General features: G+C 36.4%; 1 protein-coding gene across 2 annotated transcripts in view; it reads left to right on the top strand.

The window, feature by feature from the left end:
* TENM1 (teneurin transmembrane protein 1) overlaps window positions 1–24837 on the top strand; it is a 604771-nt gene that overhangs the window by 210804 nt on the left and 369130 nt on the right. For both annotated transcript variants that reach the window (XM_023198891.1, XM_023198892.1), the window contains exon 4: window positions 16572–16812. In XM_023198891.1, coding sequence (XP_023054659.1) covers window positions 16572–16812 — 241 coding nt within the window. The remainder of the gene's footprint in view (window positions 1–16571; window positions 16813–24837) is intronic.

A 24837-nucleotide genomic window follows, 5' to 3' on the forward strand; every position in this document is an offset into this window, starting at 1 on the left:
TGGGGATGGCATTGAATCTATAAATTACCTTGGGCAGTATGGCCATTTTCACAATATTGCTTCTTCCTATTTCTATTGTTTTAGCCACCCAGTCAATGGTGTATTGTTATGGCAACCTGAACCAAGATAGTTGGCTATTTATTATTTTATTTATTTAGAAATATGGATGTATATCTCCAGTTTTTGTTGGCTAGCAAGCACATATCTTTTACATTCATCATTACTTGACACAGCCCAAATTTTCCAAATACAACTGATTATTTACATTAAGGAATAGGCTATATAATATATATGTACACAATTCAATGCATTAAAATGGAACTGGAGACTGTTATTCTAAGTGAAGTAACTCAGGAATGGAAAACTAAATATCATGGAAAACCAAATATCATATGTTCTCACTCATAACTGGGAGCTAATCTATGAGGATGCAAAGGCATAAGAATGATACAGTGAACTTTGGGGACTCAGGAAAAAGGGTGGGAGGGGGTGAGGGATAAAAGACTACAAATTGGGTTCAGTGTATACTACTTCAGTGATGGATGCACCAATATCTCACAAATCAACACTGAAGAACTTATGTAACCAAATACTACTTGTTCCCCAAAAGCTTATGGAAATAATATTTTTTTAAAAAAACTATTTTTATCTACTAAAACATACGTTATTAAGAACGCTACAATTCCTGGGTTACCAGCAAAATCTGTGTTGATGACCGTGTAATTATCCATTATAACTTGTCTGCCCCATTCATAAAGCTTTCATTTGTCCATTGTGATATTGCTGACCCACAGAATCACACTATCATCATGTGATTTAAGTAAAATAAATGATTGAATTATGTATTCTATTATTTATAGATAAATATTCCACTCAATGAAGAAATGGCATGACTTTTTATTTTGATAAAAACACATAAAATATCCAATCTTAATTTTAATATACCATCTCCAATTTTAAGTGTATGGTACAGGAGTGTTAACTATGTGTACATTTTTGTATAGCAAATATCTGGAAACTTTTCATTTTGCAAAATCAAAAATTTATACCTATTAAACAACTTCTCTCTCCCCCCTCCTCTCAACTCCTGGAAATCACCATTCACTTTCTAAGACTTTGACTATTTTAGATTTAGATTCCTCATGTAAGTGGTATTATGTAGTATTTGTCCTTCTGTGTCTGACTTATCCACTTAACATAATTTCTTCCAGGTTCATCATTTTGTGCAAATGACAGGATCTCCTTTTTTAAGGCTGAATAATATTCAATTATATGTATATACCACACCTTTTTTTATCCATTCCTCCCTTGATGAACGTTTAGATTTCTTCCACCTCTTGGCTGTCCTGAGTAATACTGCAATGGATGTGAGAATACAAATAGCTCTTTAAGATCCTGTTTTCCAATATTTTGGATATATTCCCTGAAACAGGGTTGCTGGATCATATGGTAATTCTATTTTTAATTTTTTGAGAAACCTTCATACTTTTTTCCATAGAAGCTGCACCTTTTTACATTCCCACCAACAGTGCACAAAGGTTCCAATTTCTCCACATCCTCACCAACACTTTATTTTCTATTTTTCCTTACAGTGGCCATCCTAATGGGTATAAGATGATTTCTCACGGTGGTTTTGATTTGCATTACCCTGATGATTAGTGATATTGAGCATCTTTTCATATACCTTCTGTCCATTTGCATGTCTTCTTCAGAAAGTTATCTATTCAGGTCTTTTGCCCATTTTTTAATCAAGTTGTTTAGTTTAGTTTAGTTTTGTTTTTTCTGCTATTGGATTGTATGAGTTCCTTTTCTATTCTGGATGTTAATCGCTTATCAGCTGTATGGTTAATCTCTTATCAGTTCCCATTTCATAGGTTGTCTTTTCACTCTTTTGATGGTTTCCTTTGCCGCACAAAATGAACTATCATTTTTAAAGTCATTTTTTAAAAAATTCTGTTGTTCAGATACTTCTACTCATTATGCTCCTGTATAAACAAACTTCTGTTAAAATGTTTAGGGAATTTGAATGCTTTTGTTTGTTTGTCTTACATTTGCAGTTCTTTCAAATGGAGATGTTGTACAAATTGAGTGTATTAGTACGTTGTATTATGAAGAATACAATAATTTATGTGTAAGAAGTTCCCCAAATTCATAAAATATAAAATAACATTCGATTCACAATTTTTTAACAAGCTGGCTCTCTAGTATCCCTCGGATTTTAAGACTTTAGATTCTGGCATACCTATGAAGTGCTATACTATGTATTTATTTAATATAGCCAACAATTAGAACTATTATACTGAGTGACATATGTAGTGATACTATTTCTAGAGTTGCTAGTTGAATTACCATAACCCTAAACTCTCCTCATAATTATCTATTGTTGTAATCTAACATGTATTTGAGAAGGAAAATCCCTACATGTGATTCATAGTTTAAGATAATTCTTTTTATTATAATAGCATTTATTTGAAACCAATTTGGTACTTCCCTGGTGGAGAGATGGTCATCATGAATGCCAGTTATTTTATTAAATAAGAATTTATTTTAGGTACATAATATTTCATTAGTAAATGTGGTTAAACTTTAATGTGCAGGAAGAAAAACAGCATACATAAATTGCTCAGTTGTCTTTTTAAAGCAAGCCCATCAAGCAGTCTCTTCTGATATTTTCAGCATCAACTTGGGATAAAATGACACACCAAATAAGCTAAAAACTGTTACTCTAGATTACATAAATTATGTAGGTGATACTGAAATGAAGATATTTGCTACTCAAAATTAAAAGGAAACATTTAATGATGTGTGCTTGAGCATATTGAATTGGACCTACAAATAAAATAACCCACTACATAGATTTCATTATAAGTTATTACATAGCTGATTTAGACTCAGCATTTTATATTAATTGGTTGCAATAAAGAGGAATGATAAGAGTGGTATAAGCACAGTTAGTGTGGTTTGTTTTGAAGGCCAGGAAAGATGGCTGAGTGGAAACAAATGGAGTCAGTGCAATGCTATAGTACCCAAGGTCTTGCACTAGGTTCTCCACATCTGTCAGATTCATATTCTCCATCTCTAAAATAGGCACAGCATATGAATGTTGAAACACTGTGTTTTCTTCAAGGCAGTGGAAGTTATCCATAGCCTCAGAAAACTTTAGAAGTTACACGTTCTTAACAATAATGACTTTTTTTCAAATAGTCCGTTTTCACAGCATACCAGTTATGTGAACAAGAATGTAAAATAAGAGACACTAGAGGGCCAAAAACTATAAACACTAAAAAGGAGTAAATGAAGCTTGTGATATCGCCACAGTGAGTGTATCTAAATTAATGTTATTTTTTTCATGGCACCAATACAATTGACGAAAGCTTTCTACGTCAGTTATTTCATTTGGGTTATAAAAAGACTCCAATTTGATTCTGTCTTCCCCCCAGAAATGATTAGCCACATGTTTTAATGGCATACCCACAGCCATAGTCTTCATGACAATAAGACCCTGTGTAAATGATTTCAGTTGGAAGGTGGGAAGAGGCCTTAACATCTGTGTAGCCTTACCTCTCCCCATCTTGGGCTATTGTTCCAACAGAGGAAGGGGACATGTTTTTCTTTTCTTCCTACTTTGCAAGTATATATCTTGACAGGCATAGAGAAAAGAAGTAATAGTTGTAGCAGTAGCAGCAACAGCAACAAATGTGAATATATGTCAGTCATCACTGAATTCTTTGAAAGGAAATTGGTTTCATAATCTAAATTCATACTGGAAATAATTACAATAATAATTATATTAGTAACTAACATTAACTGAATATGTCACATGTACCAGGCACTATACTAAGTATTTGACATACAATCCTGGTCTGGTACCCATGCTCTTTACATATACTATAATTAATAGGCAATGCTTTAATAAATATATTTGGATACACTAAGAGGCAAGCCGTATGTCCCAAATTAGGTTGATAAACAGTTACAAAATTGATCAGATAGCTTTCGTTTATAATGTGGATGTTGATCTTAATGCCAATATGATAAAGTTCCTGTTTATTTGCTATGAAAGGTATACCTACGGAGCACCACATTTCTAAATAGTAGTCATCGCTTGTTAGGTGGTATTTTTGTATATACTGTTTAAAAATGTTTCTGAGCATTCCTGACACTTTAACCGGTTATCCACAACTCCTTCTCTCATGGGGTTTGACGTACTGTAAGGGAATTATTTGAAAGACAGTTTTGCTTGCAGCTTGGCCCAGTGAATAAAGCATCAGATAATATTTGTGAAAGTCTTTGAGAGATGCAGATGAAAGGTGTTTCATAAATACAAAGCACTAATGTTGTATTCATGGAAATGGTTCTTCTTCACATCCTTTGCTCTAATGTCTGAGTCCCAAGGTGTTATTGCAATAGGTACTTTAGAAATGCATGCATGCCCCCAAATCATCTTAGTATAGAGGAAAATGCAAGTGAACACAGAGTACTTAACTAAAAATCATGAAATAGAGACTGTTACCTGAAGCGAAAGAAACTTACAGCATAATAAGGAAGCTAATCAATAGAGAGTGTTTGGTGTGGCTTGGAGGAAGAGGAAAGGATAGGTGTCAACTGTTCTTATAGTGACTCATAACTTCAATAATAGCTTCTTACAACATTTAGAAGAAAATAAGAAAACTGAAAATTGTGAAAAAAAATTCAACTATAATGCAGAAGTTTTAAGTAATCAAGTGTCTTGGAGTCAAGTAGATTATCCTCTTAGGCTACTTACTAGATGGCACTTGATTTTATAGATTTCTTTGGGCTCAATAATTGATCGTTCATTTAATAATATTATTTAGTGCTTACTATGTGCCAAGCACTCTGCTAAGTGTTTGGTACACATTACCTCATTTCATTCTCACAGAAAAACATTGAGATGCTTATTACTATCCTTATTTTACAGATGAAGAAACAAAAGCTTGAAAAGGCTTATAGCAAACTAATAGTAAATGACAGAGCTGTGATTTAAACTGACATAGGTCTGATTCTAGTATCTGTAACTTAATCACTGTGTCAGTCAAAAATGTCATGATGTACTTACTAATTTAAACAAGTTATATACAGATGATATCTCTAAGTAAGTAAATTAGTAGCAGAGAAAGTACTCTACACTTGATTCACCTTATTGAAAACAAACATGAAACTAACACACTCTCCTCTTTGTCTTCTACTACTAAATATAAGGTGTTCCCTAAATGATTAGGTTAATTTCTCCTTTTCTTTGGCTTCCTCATCACTTATTTTGTAAGTTATAAGTAGGATGAGCCCTACCTTAAAGACAAATATAGTTCCATAGTAGACAGCACTTGACCTTTTATTCTGTACACGTAACAATTATATATATATATATATATATATATATATATATATATATATATATATACATTGACATGCAATCCACTTTGTATGTTTATCACTAGAAAGCCCTATGATACACTATGTTCAAAACTACCCAGAATGGGAAACATCTAAGCCCTGTCTTGTAAGTACAGAAAAGAGGAAATTGCCCTAGTGCTGTCAGGGCAAGAATTTGAAGGTCAGGGAGCTGGACAGTAAGCCTAAGTGACATGGTTTCCTGAGTAACAGAATTATGCTTTACATAAGCGGTTTCCAAATGCTGATGAGACCGAGAGAGTAAAACAGAGCAATCCCACAGTACTATGTTCTTTTACCCTGAGGGAGAGGCAGCTCACTCTATGTGGGCTACCAAAACCAGAAAATGAGGGCTTGTCTCCATGAAGTACAGAGGAAGCAAAAGGGAACCATGTATACATGCTTGCATTTTAATTTTATTTCTATCTTTTGTGGTGCTTATTTGCCATTTGGGAGTCAAGAAAAGTAAAAGCAAACTTGAATCAAATCCAGGTTGTCATCATTCCCATCCAGGAACCCAGATGACACTCTGTGATCTGGTCTGGTTCAGATCTCCAGTGTTAATATGCAGAAAGGAGCTTCTGTGCACTCATTCACTGATTTCAGGCACTACAAGAAGTCTCTTTGAGAAACTGTGTCATATAAGTAATGTATGTTTAATCCACTGTCCCTCTCAGCATCTCACCTATCATACAGACCTATCATACATATGTATTTTCACAAGGTACATGAGTACCTTTTGAAAAAACTTACTTGAATGAGCTTAGCTAAGAAATAAATTGCTTAAGAGATAGGTTGGTGCAATAGTAATTGAGGTTTTTGCCATCATTTTCCATGGCAAAACCACAATTTTACACCAACCCAATACTTGCTTAAAGGACATATTTATTAATCACTACCTATGAAATTGTTTCTTAATTTCTAGGATTTCCATCTATATTTACTACTGCAGTCTCATATATTCATAGTTTCATTAACATGTGTTTTCATTTTTTTCTTCGTTTATACAAGCTGACCTCTTCCCCTTGAGATGAGCTATTTTTTTTCATTTTCCTAAGGCATCTATACATTATGTTCATTTCACTGGAGGGGAGTGCCGGCATTCACTGTTGTTCAATTCATTCTAATATCATATTAGCAGATTCCACTAATTTGCTTTTTTCTATTATTTATTTATTTGAGATGGGGTCTCGCTGTGTCGCCCAGACTGGAGTGCAGTGGTGCGATCTCAGCTGTCTGCAACCTCTGCCTCCTAGGTTCAAGCGATTCTCCTGCCTCAGCCTCCTGAGTAGCTAGGACTATAGGCACGTGCCACTATGTCCAGTTAATTTTGTATTTTTTTGTACAAAATTACTAAATTCCATAATTTAGTAGTTCAGTTTCACTATGTTGGCCAGGCTGGTCTCGAACTCCTGACCTCAGGTGATCCACCTGCCTCAGCCTCCCAAAGTGCTGGGATTACATGCCTGAGCCATTGCACCTGGTCTAATTTGCTTATTTTGATAGACATTTCACTTGATCCACTAGCAGACACATCTATATCAATAGATCAGTATATTTCCTAATTGAGCTGCCTTCTCACAACTTCATTAGCCATATTCTAGTTAATGAAGTCTCAAGTGCAATCTATACATAGTTTGAGGCTACATGTGAAAAGACATCATTACAAAAGAATTTATCAGATAACTTTTTTGTATTCTGGGTGATGTTCATCCAGAATGTTGCATTTTGTTTGGGGAACCATAAAGACCTAGTTAAATTGGAGTGAGTCCAGGGAGATAAGCAGTAATGTAATTGAGAAAATGAATCAGATTTTGAAGGAAAAATAAAATGACTTCAATATGCATAGCTTAGCATAAGCGAAGTTTATAAGATAGGCTCAGTAATAGGTCGTAATTTTGGCATATCTCCCAAAAATAGCTCTATTTAACATTTCACTAAAATGCCATGTTGAAAAACAAGAAGATGGAAATTTGTAATAATGAATCAATCAATGAACATTTCAAGCAGAAAACTTTTCAGATACAGGCTGTGCCCACACAATGCCAAAACAGCTGTTAGGAATGTGAGTAATTCAGTCAAATCAGTTATTTGGCATCATAACACACTCTCACCCACCACAGTTGCTATAACTTTTTTTATAAAATAAAACTTGATTGAATTCAAACTTTAAAATTTTGAATTCACTCAAATTAATTAGATTTGTAAATAAAATAATAAACTTGTATTGAATAAAATTATGGTTTGTGTGTGGGAGATATAAAGATGATTCAGACTCAGATCCTGATACAAGACAAGTGTATGCATAGCTTCAAAGCAAGAGGGGAAATAAAACTTTCTCTCCTTCCTACAGAATTGCTACTTTCCTGCTCATACTTCTTAGGAGACTTTCTCAGTAGCCCATTAGATGTCAGACAGAAAGATTGGTGGCAGCCAGTAGTGTTCTACCAGCAATCATTAAGATCATAATTCTGAAAAAAAAAATGTTTTGGCCCCAACACATTTGAATAACATGTGCATGTTGCTCATATGAGAATATCAGAACTTCTTTTTTTAATCCTTCCTATTTCCTTTTTTGTTGTTGTTCAGAGGGGAAAGATAAGCAAACTTTTGTCCCTCCCATGGTATGAGTAGAATCACTTTACGAGCATATGGATATGAAAATCACCTATTACAATTGCTTATAAGATCAGAGTTGTACCCAATTCCTGTCACTAGCTGTAACCCCAACCCCTTTCTTTCCCATCCAAGAAAGCACATCCAAATGCAACTCAGTGAGAGTGGCACTATTAGAGGCATCACCCTGAATCCACTCATCTATACTTTTTAAAAACAAATAATTTGTGAATTTCAGTCCTCTGTTGTAGTAATAGGTGACCGCAAAACATTGGCATGTTTTGATCCTATAGTTGAGCAAAGGGCCAAAATATGAGTGAAATTTGAGAATCCTCTGGGTCTTGTGAATACTGCTATAATAGTGCCATCTCTTCCCATTGTCCCAGATGAGGGATATGTACTTGTTTAGCTCCCAAGTATAGATGCCAGGGTCCCTCTCCATACTCCATTAGGTGTCCAGGGGTGCCCTTTGTTCTTAAAGTTGTGCTGGTGGAGAGGAACTATGGAGTACAGGGGATATTTCTTGCCAAATACCCAGACAACAGTGGTTACAAGAACATTTTCTTCAGCTTTTATTTGAAAAAAATTGGACAAGGGTGAAACCTTTCCGAGGCTTCCCTAGCCTCTATGCTTTTTTTATACTCTAGAATTTTTGACTTTTGCTTTTTGTTTTCATTTATTCTTAATATAGTGTACCCTCACTATTTAACATATGGTAGCTTGAAAAATATTTTTTTGAAACTTTACACAGTTGTAATGTTTTCCTGATTTGTGCTTCAAACATTGAGTTTCATCTTTATAAATAACATTGGAACAAATTTTCATTCCTTGCTTTTTGAACAAATACAGGGTGACCATTTGTAATAGTGTAATAAAAATAAATCCCTGAAAATGAAAACTTTATAAGTATTCAGAATATCTCTTATTAGCTAATTCATTAAATGATGCACTGTCAATTAATTCATAACCCTCCATTACCTACCTGCAAATAAATAATGAACCTGAAGATTGAAAATAATTGAAATACCTACATAAAACTTTAGTTTGAGTATAAACTAAATATGAAATTTTTAAGGATCATTACTTTTTTATATTTTCTTTTTGATATACTTCACTGGCTAATAACAGAAGCCACAATATCGTTGTCAACGTAAGATAAAACAGGGCAATTTTCTACTTCATGTTTCATGGTACATAACAGATAACAGTTTCTTTCAAGGCTATAGTGAAAAGGCTTTGGCCAACCACTAATTTTAATTGCTAACTAATACCATATACTAATGTTTAAATATTGGCATTTAAAATTCCAAATTGTACTGTAAAGTAGAGCTCTTTACCACTCTACTTAGAAAAATGACAATTTTCTAAGATAACAAATATATTGGCTTCATTGTTCTTTTTTTTAACATTGCCAGACTACTCTGCAAATATTAGCAGAGATGTATCCATCTTGTATTTTTACAACCAAGAAAATTATGTAGTTTGAGCAATTACTACAATAATTTAAACAAAATGGCATTTACCACAGCCCTCTCTTTTTTTCTTGATAGTAAAGTCCTGGATTGTTTGTCTTAACCTATGTCAGAGAGTTGATTGAGTTAACAAACCAGCCACTTACTGGCGGAAATATTGAGTATAATGCCTGAGGTTGGCTGATTGTACTATGTAAAGCCAATACAGTGTACAGCACAGTTGGATTCCCTCTATAACAGAGACAGGAAGAAATGGGCTGGAGGAGGGCTGCTTTGTGGATCTTTGACTAATTGTTATGCTTGCACAACAAATTGGAGAACAGGAAAAGAGATTAATTAAACTAGAAAGTAGAAAATTTGGACTTTCTGGATGTAGACCAGCACTCCCTCTAAAGATGAGCATCAGCTTATAGGAGACTAAAATATAAACATGAATTTCAGCACAAACATGTCAAAGGCTCGTAGGTGCTTTATTGTTGACCTTTATTTCCAGTGATTGTAACAAAGATCAACCTAACTGACAGAAATTAACACAGCATACTATATCTTACCTGCTGGTTTAGTGAGAGGGCCATTCAAAGTCCTCAAAGGGATGTACTTGACAATCTGAAAAACAGTAAATAGTATCCAGGACTGTAGGAGCCATGCAGAATGCAGTAATCCAGAACCAGATTGAGCCCATGGAAACTAGAAAACATTGTAATTTATTGTTAGCTTTCTCCCAGAGCCTCTGTGACTGTTCTCCTGCAGTCATCTGCTTTAGTTTTGAAATCTCCTCTCTATTTCTCTCTCCTTCTGACTCTTTCTGTTGTTGTCTGTGCCTCACTCATGCACATGCCCATTTATGCGTAAGTATTTATTAAGCATTAGCTATTGAATAGACTTTATTTTATATTCTCAATCCAATGGTTTAACTGATAAATCTGCTTTTAATAAAGGAATTAAAGCAGTATTATTTGAGCCAGAAAAGTGATAAACTATATTGTTTATTTTCTTCTGAAAATCAGTTTTCTTACTTTTTTTTTCTTTGAGCCTCTAATAATAACTACGAGGTTGAGAACAGAAATGTCCATAGCCAGATACACTTAAGTCTAATTTGATGATCATGGAGCACTATGAAGTTAATGGATATTAGTCATAACGTGCAAATCTTAAAACTACCTGCTCACAAGTTACAAAAGCTCTTTGTGACAGGTAAAATACTATTAAGTAGTAACATACATTTTGAGTTATTAGTAATAATTAATATTACTAAGAAAATATCTTCTCTTTGTTTTAAGGCTGTTTCCTTTTACCTCTACTCCTGCCTAGAAGGGGAGAGCAGCTCAGAAAAGCAACCTCAGGAACCAAAGCCTTCTAATTGGCCTTGAGAGATTTGACATAAGTAGTATGGCAATAACCCTTGGTGCTCTGATGTTCTTTGCACATGTAGATTATATGGTCTTCAGAGACATTAATTAATATTGCCTCATAAGAGCTCAGGAAGTTGGTTAAATACTAATAGAGGCCCATAATCCCTTATCCAAAACCTTTGGGGTCCACGTTTTTCAGAATTTAGAATTTTTCAAATTTTACAAAGGTGCTGCTGTACGTATACTTATATTATATATACACCCACCCAGAGTGAGGTATGGGCCAGCACCCCTTAATAAAATGCATTAATACTTTCATAGCTAAATGTATGAAAATTCACAAAATAAGATAAAGAAATGAAGACTATAAATATCCTTAGATCCCTTCGGGTCAGGCTTTGCCACCAAAATTTATGAAATTAGATAAATAAGTTAAGACCATAAGTATCCTCAAAGCATTTCAGGTCAGGCTTTGTCACCCAATGAGTTAGGGGAAAACAAACTCATTTTTCAGAGATTCTTTGATTCCATAGTTGTAGATAAAGAATTGTGGAGCTACCCTTAGCCTTGGCCAATGAGATAATGAAACACATAGTAAGACCAGGAAGTACAGACATGATTTCTGACTCTCTGTGACCTTTTTCTAGAGCTTTAGGAATATATGTGCCCCTTTTGACAACATACACTGCATAGTAACCTTGGAAAAAAAACATATTTAGGGAAGGTACTGTCACAGTGTCACTAAAGAAAAGAATAATCAATTTAGTACATGGATTTCAGAAACACGGGCCATGTATCTACTTTGCTCAAATTTTTCAAGAAAAATTATCTATTTGGCATTACTGTAATACTGACAATATTTATTTTTAACACCTACAGAAAATTATTTTGCATGTACAGCCAATGCTGCTACAGTGCTTGTTTTATAAAGGTTAATTTGTTCCCTTGGTATTGGGATGTTTGAGAACAGTTTGAACTTAAGACAAATTTTGCATTTGCATATGCGCAATTCCATCTGTTAAAAGCACTAGATGAATGCAGAAAACTGCATACAGCAGAATGAACTGCATAAGAATACACAAAATGGGCGCATGTATATACCTGAAATATCCATCAGATATTTCAGCTCACCACATTTGGATAGGAGCCTGTCGCATCCACATCTGGTATTTAGAACTTTCTGTCCTAGTCAGATAACTTTCCTTTTCACCATTTCACAATAACTCACAATTTGCAACTCTTCTGACACCCACTTTCCCAAGATAAAGTGTCATATTTGGTATGGCATTTGTATATCCCTTAACCATTAATATATGAAAAACTATGCGCCATTCTTATTAGGTTCCTTTTTTTAATGTGTCATTGATTATGTTTTTGAATGTTGCATCCCTAACTTCATTTTTTCCATAACCCTCTGGTTATGTGTGATTTTGCATAGTACAGTGAATTGCAGAAATGCATGCTTTGTCTTGTAGCCGAACTGACTGTATGTGTTAATGAAATGCAAGGGACAAAACACCCTGATAGACACCCTGATAAGTTGCCACAGTATTTCTGAGCAGAGATACTCTAATTTCTTGTGAAAACTTTCTCTAACACATTATCCAAAATAAGGTTTATCGGCAAAAAGAAAAGAAAAGGCGGGGGGGAAAACTATGCGTGACACATTTCTTCTTCCACTTACCTTTTGGAGACAGAGGCAATGTTGTTTCTGAAGGCTTATACTTCTGTTAGCAGCTCTGCCACACTTAAAATGTCTCAGATCTACAGTTTGGAGGAATTTTGCTCCTGAGAAATTATCTTACCAAGTTATTTTAGGACCTCAAACCTGAAACTGGCTACTATCCAAGTATATTATGTGAATTAGACCTTTCCATCTGAAAACTTAATTTATTTTCAGAAAGCTTTGTAAGTATGTCTGGATATCTACATTTGCATAATCACCACTCCCCCCTTCTCCCTTCCTCTCTCGAGCACAGAAGTGCATGGTTGCCACATATATTTGGAAGTGAGTGTATGTGACTTTCACACCCCTAGAATTGGTGTTCTAGAGCTCCTGACACTGAACACTAATGTATTTTTCATTAGTGTTTAATGTTGGGAAATCCCATTTCACGGAGCCCAAGGATTAAATTACTTCATTTGGGAGGGAACAAGTGCATTCCCCATCTTTTTCCTGAGGTGAAAAAGAGAATGAATCTGAGATCATTTGCATTTCATAAAGGCTTAAGGTCTGGACGTATTCCACTCAGTGCAACAATCCAATATTGTGAAAGCGTTTAAAGACAATATGCACTAGTAGGGAAACCTCCACATATTTGAAATGTGGAAATAAAAATACACAGTAAAATAGATAAAAATCAAAATATCCATATATATTATATGGATATGCATTATATGTAGATAATCTAAATGACTAGACAAAGCCGTTCTACCTGCAGCAGAAATGTTATAATAATACTATGATTGCACTTTTCAATGAAGTAAAATTTTTATCATTTTTCATAATAGAGTTGCAAAGAGTTTGAGGTAATCTAGCAATAAATAAATCTAGATGTTAATGAGATATTCTTTTTCTTTGGAACAACTGTACTGAAGAGAAACCCTTTCTCTTGCACAGCTGTGCTGACAGAAACCCCTACTGATTAAGCTAGTAGATGTCACACATGTTGTTTAGAGGGGTTCTGAACACAAGACCTCAAATTAACTCCTCTTCTTCTTCTAACCTTGTACTGCCACCTTTTGCCTCCCTTCCCTCGGGTCACTAAGTGCTTTCCCACGAGTGGCATTAGACAGCAGATCTGTAGTGTGTCACTGGTGCTTTTTTCACATCGTGAAGGGGCATCATTTTAAGTACCTTCTTCAGAGTATCATTGTCCTTTGTCATGGCTCTGGGAGGCATTCCACTGAGATCTTCAAGGGGAAAACCTACTTGTCTGTCAATTGAATAGATAGCCAGTGGCTACAACAGAATGAGAGCCAAAGGAAACACAGAAGGTGGTTATCTGGGTCCCATGATCCAGTCAATCTCTCTTCTACTAGCAAAAGATTTTAGAGATCTTGCTCTGTACCCAGCACTTTGCTCAATGTCATACAGCATACAGGAGAAGTAGAAGGAAACCTTTTTCTAAGAAACATGCAGTCTATTTTGGGAGAAAAGACAAAACACATAGGATATGATGGGGATGCTATAATATTGCCCACACAGGGGTCAAATTTATGGCAAAACCAGTAAATGTTAAAGTCATAGAACAGAGTCATGTTTATGTTCCGAAATAGCATAATGGAAAGAGTGCTGGGCAGAGTACTGGGATTTCAGATAACATAACCTGTGGGTGTGGGGGAGAGTTTTAAGTTCAGTCTGTCTGTTAAAATGTCACTTAATTTACAAAAGCACGTGCAGAAAAAGAGTAAAGGAATCATCTGGCATGGGCAGGAAAAAGTATACAAGTTGAATGACCTTGAGCAAGTCAGTTCACCTCTTTGGGTCTTGGATCTCTCATCTGTAAAATGGCGAGTGGAGAGAGGCAAGCTTAACTAGGTGATCCCTATGATTTCTTCCAGTCTTATAGTTTTATACTTTTATACTTTTATTACATTCAATAAACAAATAGTCAACAAAATGCATGTTCAAGCGCATTTTACATGAATTAAATTTAATTGTTAGGAAAAGGGATTATTATTATTATTATTATTATTATTATCCTTATTTTACAAATGAGGGGTTAAAGCTTCTAAAGGGTGGATGCAGAACTTAAACCCAGATTTGCCATACATCCCAGTCCAAGTCCTCTGCTCTTTCCACTATGCTGTGTTGCATACCATTACACCACAATGCCTTCCTTTCTACATTTAAGGAGTCATGGTCAAAGAGAGAAGTAGACATAATAAACCTAAGTGAAAAATCAAGAAAATGTGGACAATTCTTTGTCTCTAAATCTTATGAGGGAAAAGAGAACTCATATTACAGAGATCTGCAATACAGGGAATGAAGCATTAGCCAGAGAGTCAGGAGATGTGAGTACCTAGTCCTGGCCATGCCACTAACTTGCCAAGTGACCCTGGACCTGTTTTCTCATTTGCAAAATGAGAGCATCTCCAAAGTCCTTTGGGTTTCAACATTCTGTGCTTCTTTGAGTCCCCAAAATGGAAAGCACACTTCTAGTTATGGTTATGAGTATGAGCCCAGAGGTTTAAAAAAAGTTAATGAGATGTTAAGTATTTGTGATGATTTTTTTAGTGGACATGGGATTTGAGCTGGGCCTGGAATAATGGGGGTGATTTAGGAAATTCATGAAGCATTTTAGTTCTTTTTAAATATACAAGGATAGCTGACCATCTAAAGGAATCCTTTATATAAAATGAATGATCACCACTCCCTTCTCTATCTATCTCTTGTACAATTCAGATTTTCATATAGTGAGTTTATTTAAAGGGAGAGCCACCTGTGCTAGAAAATACAGCCAAGAATTTGTCATGCTCTTGGGAGAGTAATATTGTTTTTAAAAATAAAAACCATGCCAATGTCTTTAAAATTCAAGTTTGAAGTAAAAAGATTGAAGGAAGTGATTTTTTTTTCTGTGATCAGCCACTGCAAAGTGGACCTCAGCACAAACCAGCTGAGCCCTTTGCTAGGCATCGAAAGCCTCTGGCGTTTTTCTGCTTTTCAACTCTCAGTCATTTGGGAGGTGGGACAAAGCCATGCTGTCTACAAAGTTTATCTAGAACGTGCTGGTGTTACAAGAAATCACTTGACATCTATTATGTTTCTCCTGTGGAAGAGAGGTGGCTATCAGCTACAATAGTGATTTCTTTTTAAAGGGGTTTAATTGGGGTATTTCTCATGGGCCAAATTCTAACTCACTGTCTTTACGTGTGCCTGTCAGGAAAACAGTGGAAAAATACCCAACAATAGCAGCAACAGAAGTCTGAGGACCACTGTCCCAGGCTGCCCCTCTGTAAACAAGCAGAAAAAAAATCTGTTTCCCTGCTGCCTAAGCTGCTGCTAACATGGCAGAGCTCCTAGAAAGGTGTGGCAAAGGGAAAAAGGTGCAGACCATGGAAATGGTCCATTTGCATGGCCATGGAAATATGTATAACAACTTGAACAAACTCCTTTTAGCCTACCTTTTACAAGTAACACTCTAAGTTGGGGGGACTGGCAAAGAGATTAGTTTCACACAGCCAAGTGACACACTCGTGAGCTGTTTTTCTAAAATATGGATTTGCTCCTGTATCGGCAAGCTCACATCCTTTCCTGAGGTAAGCCAGAAGGTGGCCTTATATTTTTATTTGAAGTGCCGAATGATCTTCCTTGCAACAAATTTGTGCCTTTTACTAGTATTTTCTGAAGTGAGAATTTTGCAACTGATGGAAATCAGCTCACTTCTATTCTGTAACTTGGTGTCTTGTTAATGATTTATTTGTTCAGTAGCAGAAACTATGACAAATGGTGTGAGGCGGCCTCATTTACTTTTTAGCTGCTATAGCCCTAAAGAATTTACATGTAAATGCAACTGCAAATGTTTTACATTTCATAAGCATGCTGCACGTGCCTTTGTAAGTTAAGTGGCATTTTTATAGATAGACTGAACTTAAAACAACCTCCCTCACCCCACAGGTTTTATTATCTGAAATTCTGGTAAGTCTGTGGTGCTAGTTTCCCTGACTGCCAAGTGGGAGAGTAAGTCTCTATTTTGTGTTTCTCTTCTCTCCTCTTTAGATGTGCAGAGCAGCCCACACAACCAGTTCACCTTCAGACCCCTCCCGCCGCCACCTCCGCCTCCTCATGCCTGCACCTGTGCCAGGAAGCCACCCCCTGCAGCGGACTCTCTTCAGAGGAGATCAATGACTACCCGCAGCCAGCCCAGCCCAGCTGCTCCAGCTCCCCCAACCAGCACGCAGGATTCAGTTCATCTGCATAACAGCTGGGTCTTGAACAGCAACATACCACTGGAGACCAGGTACTTAAGCTATTATTGATCCCACTAAACTTAAGTATTGGCAGAGGATGGTTCCACTGATTGCAGAAACTCATTTCATCACACACATCTGCAGAGACACACAAATGCACAGATACACACCCAGATGCATGGGCAAAAAGGAAGACTCCTTCACAGGCACAGATGTGCAAACAGACACACACATCTAGATCCAGCCACAGACACAGACCAGAGCAGATACACGTGAAAAGATGAATCCGCAGATACATAAACACCCTGCTGTCACATATTCACAAAAACATAAAACAAAGCAATTATCTAAGCTGTCACTGCAGCCTCAAAGTGAAAGGCAATTGTCCCTTGGTTTAAAAAACTACAGTGTTACAGGAAAACCCAAACACAACTGGAGGAGGAGTGATCGTTTCTATTTTATTTATTGTAAGATTCTTTGAAAAAATAAGCTGCCTTCAAACATTTAAAAAAATAAAAGGATCAGCCTCATGTAATGGAAGTATATGTGTACATTTAAACACTAAATTCTGCCTTTAGGGTTAAGCTTTTGGTCTTTCAAGCAAAAATGTTTGCCTGTTTTTCTTCACATGTTTAGTTTTCTAGATTCACTCCTCAGAGCTTTGTCGTGATAAAAGTTCTACTCTTTGCAGTTCTAGGTCCCTTGATCATGATAGGTTTTAGCACTAGATACAATTAACAAAGAAATTACTCATCATATCTAGTCACTTTCTTAAATCAAAAATTACAACTTTATATTGACATAGAAAAACATGAACTAATAGAACATAGCATTCTATTTTCTTTGAAATTCAAGGACTTCCCCTTGTTTTTTTTGTGTGCCTTATTTAGTTCTACAATGGAATTTTTGTTTTATTTTTATAGATTTGAGGATACATGTGCATGTTTGTTATATGGATATATTGTGCAGTGGTGAGGTTTGGTTTTCTAGTGTACCCATCACCTAAAGGGTGAACATTGTACCCAATAGGTAATTTTCTAACCCTCACTCCCGGCCCATCCTTCCTTTTTTGGGGTCCCAAGGGTCTATCATTTCCATTTTTATGTCCATAAATAGCCATTGTTTAACTCCCATTTATAAGTGAGAACATGTGGTATTTGGTTTTCTGTTACTGAGTTAGCTTACTTTGAATAATGGCCTACAGCTCCATCCATGTTGCTGCAAAAAACATGATTTACTTTTATGGCTCTGTGGTACTCTGTGGGGTATATATACCACATTTTCTTTATCCAATTATTCATTGATGGGCACTTAGGTCAATTCCATGATTTTGCTCTTGTGTATTGTGCTGTGATAAACATATGAATGCAGATGTCTTTTTGATATAATGATTTATTTTTATTTGGGTAGATATCCAGAAATGCATTGATGAATCAAATGGAAGTTCTATTAAAAATTGCCATACTGTTTTCCATAGAGGTTATGTTAATTTTTATTCCCATCAACAGTGTATAAGCGTCGCCTTTTCTCCACATTTTCACCAACATCTGCTGTTTTTTGACTTTTTAATAATAGCCGTTCTGACTGGTATGAGATGGTATTTCATTGTGGTCTTAATTTGCATTTCTCTGATAATTAGTAATGTTGAGCATTTTTTCATGTGTTTGTTGGCCACTTATATAGCACCTTTTGAGAAATGTCTGTTCATGTCCTTTGCCCACTTTTTAACAGGAATTTTTGGGTATTTTTTTCTTGTTGATTTGTTTAAGTTCCTTTTAGATTCTGGATATTAGTCCTTTCTTGGATGCATTGTTTGCAAATATTTTCTCCCATTCTGTGTGTTGTCTGTTTACTCTGTTGATTATTTATTTTGCTATGCAGAAGCTTTTTAGCTTAACTAAGTCAAATTTGTCTATTTTTTGTTGTTGCATTTGCTTTTGAGGTCTTGGTCATAACATTTCTTGCCTAGGCCAATGTCCTGAAGAGTTTTTTACTAGGTTGTCTTCTAGTATTTTTATAGTTTCTGGTGTTATATTTAAGTGTTTAATCCATCTTGAGTTAATTTTTGTATATAGTGAGAGATAGGAGTCCAGTTTCCTTCTGCCTATAGCTATACAATTTACAGAAACTTTTTCTAAAGACATTTGTATGTTAAAAATGGGCATAATATACCGCTTGATAAACAATGTCTGGTATCACCTTCTAACCTGATCTCTGGGAATTGTAATGGAAAGAGAAGGACTAGTCAACTTTTGTAAGACTGGTTGTTGTTGTTCTTTAGCAGCATATTAAATTAAATACCAACCATGGCATCAGAGAATATGTCACCATCAACAAACTGGAAGTACTATGACCCATGTCCAGGAAACAGTATCATCCATCACTTACTTACCAGATTAAATGGTTTCATAAAGGGTGATTTCTGCTATATTCCAAGAGAAAAATATAGCAGTCAGCACCTATGGTGACGATAATGCAGTTAGAACTGAACTAGTGATAGTATTTCTGTTTCTTTTCTTTTCTTTTTTTTTTTTTTTTTTTTTTTTTAATTTTTTGTGAAAGTCTCCTTCTGTCACCCAGGCTGGAGTGCAGTAGCAAGATCTCGGCTCACTGCAACCTCCGCCTCCTGGATTCAAACGATTCTCCTGCCTCAGCGTCCAGAGTAGCTGGGACTACAGGCATACGCCACCACACCCAGCTAATTTTTGTATTTTTAGTAGAGACGGGGTTTCACCATATTGGCTAAGCTGGTCTTGAACTCCGGACCTTGTGATCTGCCCGCCTCAGCCTCCCAAAGTGCCTGGATTACAGGCATGAGCCACCATGCCTAGCCCTGTATCTTTTCTTTTCTTTTCTTTTCTTTTCTTTTCTTTTCTTTTCTTTTCTTTTCTTTTCTTTTCTTTTCTTTTCTTTTCTTTTCTTTCCTCTTTTTTTTATTGAAAGGGGAAGGTGAGTAAAGGGTAAAATGCAAAGAACAATGTATATCTTCTTCAAGGAGTTTTCAAACAGTGGTTATTTCCTCATTTTCCTTTTAATTCATTTGCAGAGCTTAGTGATAGAGAGCTGAGGAAACGGCAGGGCAATATGGTTAAGTAGCAGTTCTGACAAGCAAACACACTCCTTTCCTCTATAAAGCCAAATAACAGGAAATCTGGGAGAGAGTGGGGAATGGGTTCAGGCAAATGGAGAGAGAAAATTATTTTTATTTGAAATGTACATCTAGGCATGTTTGTACAAACTGCACCCACGGACCTTCTGTATCTATGCAAGGAAAGTATTAATTGGTCTCAGTTTCTTAAGACGCAGAGAAGAACATAAGTTTTCATGTGAGAGTGAACAGAGTACCTTTTTAGTACATTTGAATATATATTTAGCATCACAATGATTTTTTAAAAGCCAGAAACGTTATTAGCTTGATCAACTAGAATTATTCAAATATATCCTTTAAAATGTTCATTTCTCATGTAGTCAATAAAGGTAACTGTGAGTATCCAGGAACTTATGCATGAACTGTGTAACAGAACCTGTCTGAACCTCGGCCTCCTTATCTGTAAAAATGAATATGCAAATGCCTGCCTTCCTAATTAGGAAAATCAAGCTAACATAGTAGAAAGTGCCTCACATACTGTAAAGCACTACACAACGAAAAGGTAATATTACTATCTCTACTAAGTGGCCACTTGCCTTTGCATAAATATCTCCAGAATAGGTAATTGACTTATTCCTAAGTTCTTTCACTCCACCTCAAACAACTACTAGAAGGTTCTTTTCGAACCAAAATCTATGCCTTCTTAACTCTGCCCATTTTTCTCAAATCTAATTTTAGGGTCCCACAGAATTAGTAAAATTCCCCTTACAACTGACAGCCCTTCACTGTTCCTGAGTCTTCTCTTCTTTGTGCTAAATGTTTCCCCAGTTCCTTCTACCTGTTCCTCACATTAAGTGGTTTCCAATCTCCCTTCCTGGTCTCTTCCTTTAGAACACACTGAAAGTGTGTTTGTCCAAACTGCTCTTGAAATGTAATGTTCAAGGCTGGATGCAGGTGTGGGTTCTTATTAGGCTCTGTGGTTACAAGAAGCCAAAGACATTCAGGTTGCCTCGAGTAATTGAGAACATCTTTTCAGTGTATGTGTTGTCAGTCCCTGAGAACATGGGAAACTCTGGTCAATCCCCAAAGGAAAGGCAAAGCCTGTAGATCTCTAGCATTAATAAGACTCAGGAATTCTCTGCATTTTTGCTCCTCTCTGTCTCTTTCTTTGTCCAATAGCTTATTCTTTCCATCAGCTCAATATTTATTTTGTCTACCACATAGTTTCTACTATCTCATAACAATGTCTGGTCTCCACTGCACCACATGACTCCAAGTGTACCTCCTCACACCTCTCACCTCATCCCTTCAACTGCATGTCCCATTGCTAACTGCGTTATTATCTTGGTCACTGCAGGCCCAAAACCCTAAGAGGGAATTTGATTAACCCAGTTCATCCCTTTTATAGCAGGCTGTGTTTCAGTTTTTTGGCAAGCCCTGCCAATTATTCTCACAGTCAACTGACGCTATGGGGAGAGAAAAGTCCTGTGATTAAAATAAGCAACAACGTGGCCATCTATGGCTGTCCCTTGAGGAAGGACTGGGAGCAGATTTGATGTTCCTTAGATGGGACTCTCAGCAGTCAGTCATTTTGACGGATTCACTGGGGATTTTATGCTATGACCAACAATTAGCCACCTCTCTTGTTCTAATTATGTATTTTGGTTAATACTGTCTACTCCAGTATCAGCTTTTTTGGTGGCCACATGACACTATCCATACACATTAAGAACACTCGAAACTAAACCCCAAAGCCTTTTAAACATGTTCTGAAGCTAAACCACGTTTCATTTATTCTATAAGTACATAGTTGATTCTTTTTCAATTTTGTGTTTGGTATTTAAGATACCAGTGGAAATATATTTGGAGCCTTGATTTGGCCTAATTTGATTTCATCTTGTTAGCATGTGGAGATGTTGCTGAGTTCAAATTCTACCATACAAGCTATTTGCTTTTGCTCTCAGAATTGTGTCGTCTGTAGGCTTATTAGGTATGTTTCCCTCTTTTTTTGTAAGTTATCGATACAGATGTTACATGGGACCAGATTAGGGTCAGATCTCTGTGCATGCCACTGGTGACATTTATCTATTAGGCAACATTCTTTTACTAACAACCCACATTTCTCCATCTTGTTCATAGCCATATTATGGGAGATCTTGTCAAATGCCTTGCTGATATTCAGATATAGTATGCTTACATTCTTACTGATCTTCCAACCTAATAACCATGTCAAGAATAGAAATGAAATGAGATTGTCTAAGATAACTTGTGCTTAGAGAATTTATACTGCCTTCTTATGGTTACTACTTTTTTCCTAAGCGCTCACAAATTGTGCTTTTATTAACCTGTTCTAGAATTTTGTATTTAATCAACCTGTTTCTTGGTCTAGTCTAAGGAGTCCATATGCTTCCTGTTTATTTTGAAAACTAAAGCCAATGTTTGCTGTCTCCAGTCTCCTGTCACGCTTCACCCACACTACAGTTGCTAAAACTTTAGCAACTGTGACAAGGTAATCCAATCTCCAAGACCTCTCACCACTCTGGGATAGAATTTTAATTCATTTATTATAGAACAGCCAAATGCCTTTTAATGACTGCCTTGCCTATTTTAGCTTCAATTTATGGTTACTGATATTGATTTTACCATTTCAAGTCTATCATCATTCTTTTTCACAAAGAAAACTAGTACAGTATTTGAGAAGGCCTCCCAGATATTAGTCATCCAATAACAATTTCATGGGTTTCATGTCTCTCCTACCCTTGCTCTTCTTGGTTTAAATATATTTTTTAAAAAGCACTTTTCTGTCATCTTCAGCAGTTTTTTTCTCAAGCCTCAGGCTCATTTGGGGTATAATTCTTCTTAGCATTATTTTCATCATGCCCTCTTAAACTTATTTATTTTTGGTTTTTATCCCTTTATTTTAGTACCTGTTCTTTAGAAATCCAAACTGAATGTGAATGGAGAACACCCAGTACAGACACACTGGTTTCAACAGGTTAAAATAAATAAATAAAATAAAATAACTTCCCGACCGTCTTAATTCATCTTGATATTAGAGTATTCCAGGGCATGAAATTGTACCTACTTTACTTCAGCAAGCTCTTTTCCAAAAGTCTGGGATTTTGGCCTTATAAGGTACTTACAGACTCTAAGATAAAATACTTGACTTGCTCTAAAGGTTCCTATCACCTTCAACTCACCAGTTTCTCTTTTTCTAAGTCAGTCAGAGAGGCAAGTTTCCTGATTTTCTCTACCTTTTGGGAGGTATAGTCATTAACACAAGAATTTGGGAACTTGCCATATATTTGCTTTTTGCAAATCGATACAACTAGCAGATGTTTATGGAGTTGAAATCATTCATGTTTACTACCCTTTCCTCCTATGACACTTTTGTGATCTGTGTTGAGAATCAGCATCCATTGTCTTCATCTGGCCAAGTGGCTTATTATAGACTCTCTGATCCACTACCTATTAATCATGTGACATTGGGCACATCACTTATCATCACCATGTCTCAGTTTTCTCATCTGTAAAGTAAGGATAATAGTAAAACCTAGCTCATAGGCCATTGTGAGCATTAAATGAGTTCATAATTGCAATGTGCTTAGAGCAGCCATAAACATAATGAGCACTCCATAAATGTTAGTAATAATAATAGCAATAATCTTCACACAAGAGATTATTTTACTTTTTGTCCCTATTTCTATCTTTGTCTAATTAAAGGTATTTCTACCCTTCCATTCATGATTTCCTCAAAGTAAGCACATACAACATCATTCCACTTCCTTTCTTAGCATGCTTTTAAATAGAATATACTTGGCCTGGCCCGGTGGCTCACGCCTGTAATCCCAACACTTTGGGAAGCTGAGGCGGGTGAATCACCTGAGGTCAGGAGTTCCATACCAGCCTGGCCAACATGCTGAAACCCCATCTCTACTAAAAATACAAAAACTAGCCGGGTGTGGTGGCAGGTGCCTGTAATCCCAGCTACTCAGGAGGCTGAGGTAGGAGAATTGCTTGAAACGGCGGGGAGGTAGTGGGGGAACGGTGCAGGGGTGGCAGTGAGCCAAGATCGTGCCACTGCACTCCAGCCTGGGCAACAGAGGGAGATTCCATCTCTAAATAAATAAATAAATAAATAAATAAATAAATACATAAATACATAAATAGAATATACTCTTTCACCACCATGTTCCAAATCATCAGAACCATCCCCCCTCTCCCACATTTTGACGATACATACCTGTGAGGCTTTTTAAGACTGCCCTGTGATCAGTCTTCAGAACACCTGTGCATTGCTGCCTGCTTTCTGTTATTCAGAAAAACAGTGCCCTGTCTACCCAGTACATTGAGGATTCAGCCCTGCCCTGAGCCCTCCCCTACTCAAACGTCAGCCTTGCTATCTCCTTCTCCAAGCCTCCTTCTCAGAATTCCCAACGTCTAGATTATATTTTGGGGGCAGAGTGTTTTTTGCAACCTGGAAAGATGGGCACATTGCCAAAGATGGAGAGGCTGGGTGATGTATGCAAGCATATGTACTCCAACATCCCTGGACTAAACTACTTATGTCATTGTGAACTTAGACACATTACATAACTTCCATAGACCTGAATTTCCCTGTTTGTTTTGTGTCAAAAATGGCAGACCCTACCCCATGGGGCCGTTTTCAGAACTGAATGAGATAATATACAAAAATGTCTACTCAGAGCCAGGCACATAGAAAGTGTGCAATAAATATTACTATTTTCAATTCAATATAATAGACTGGCACAGACCTGCTGGCAAGTAGCCGAATTCAGAGTTACTACAATTCAGAGAGACACATTAGTTTTAATCTGCTGTGAAAACATCCAGTATTCACATATACTTCCCAGTCTATGGATTACTGAGTGTGTCCTGCACAGCGAGGCATTCAACAAGCATTTACTAATTATTCCTGATGCGCTGCATCTTCTATGAGGAATGAGAATCCCTGTATTCCAGAAAT

The sequence above is a fragment of the Piliocolobus tephrosceles genome, chromosome 12 (genome assembly GCF_002776525.5).
Source record: "Piliocolobus tephrosceles isolate RC106 chromosome 12, ASM277652v3, whole genome shotgun sequence".
Lineage (NCBI taxonomy): Eukaryota > Metazoa > Chordata > Mammalia > Primates > Cercopithecidae > Piliocolobus > Piliocolobus tephrosceles.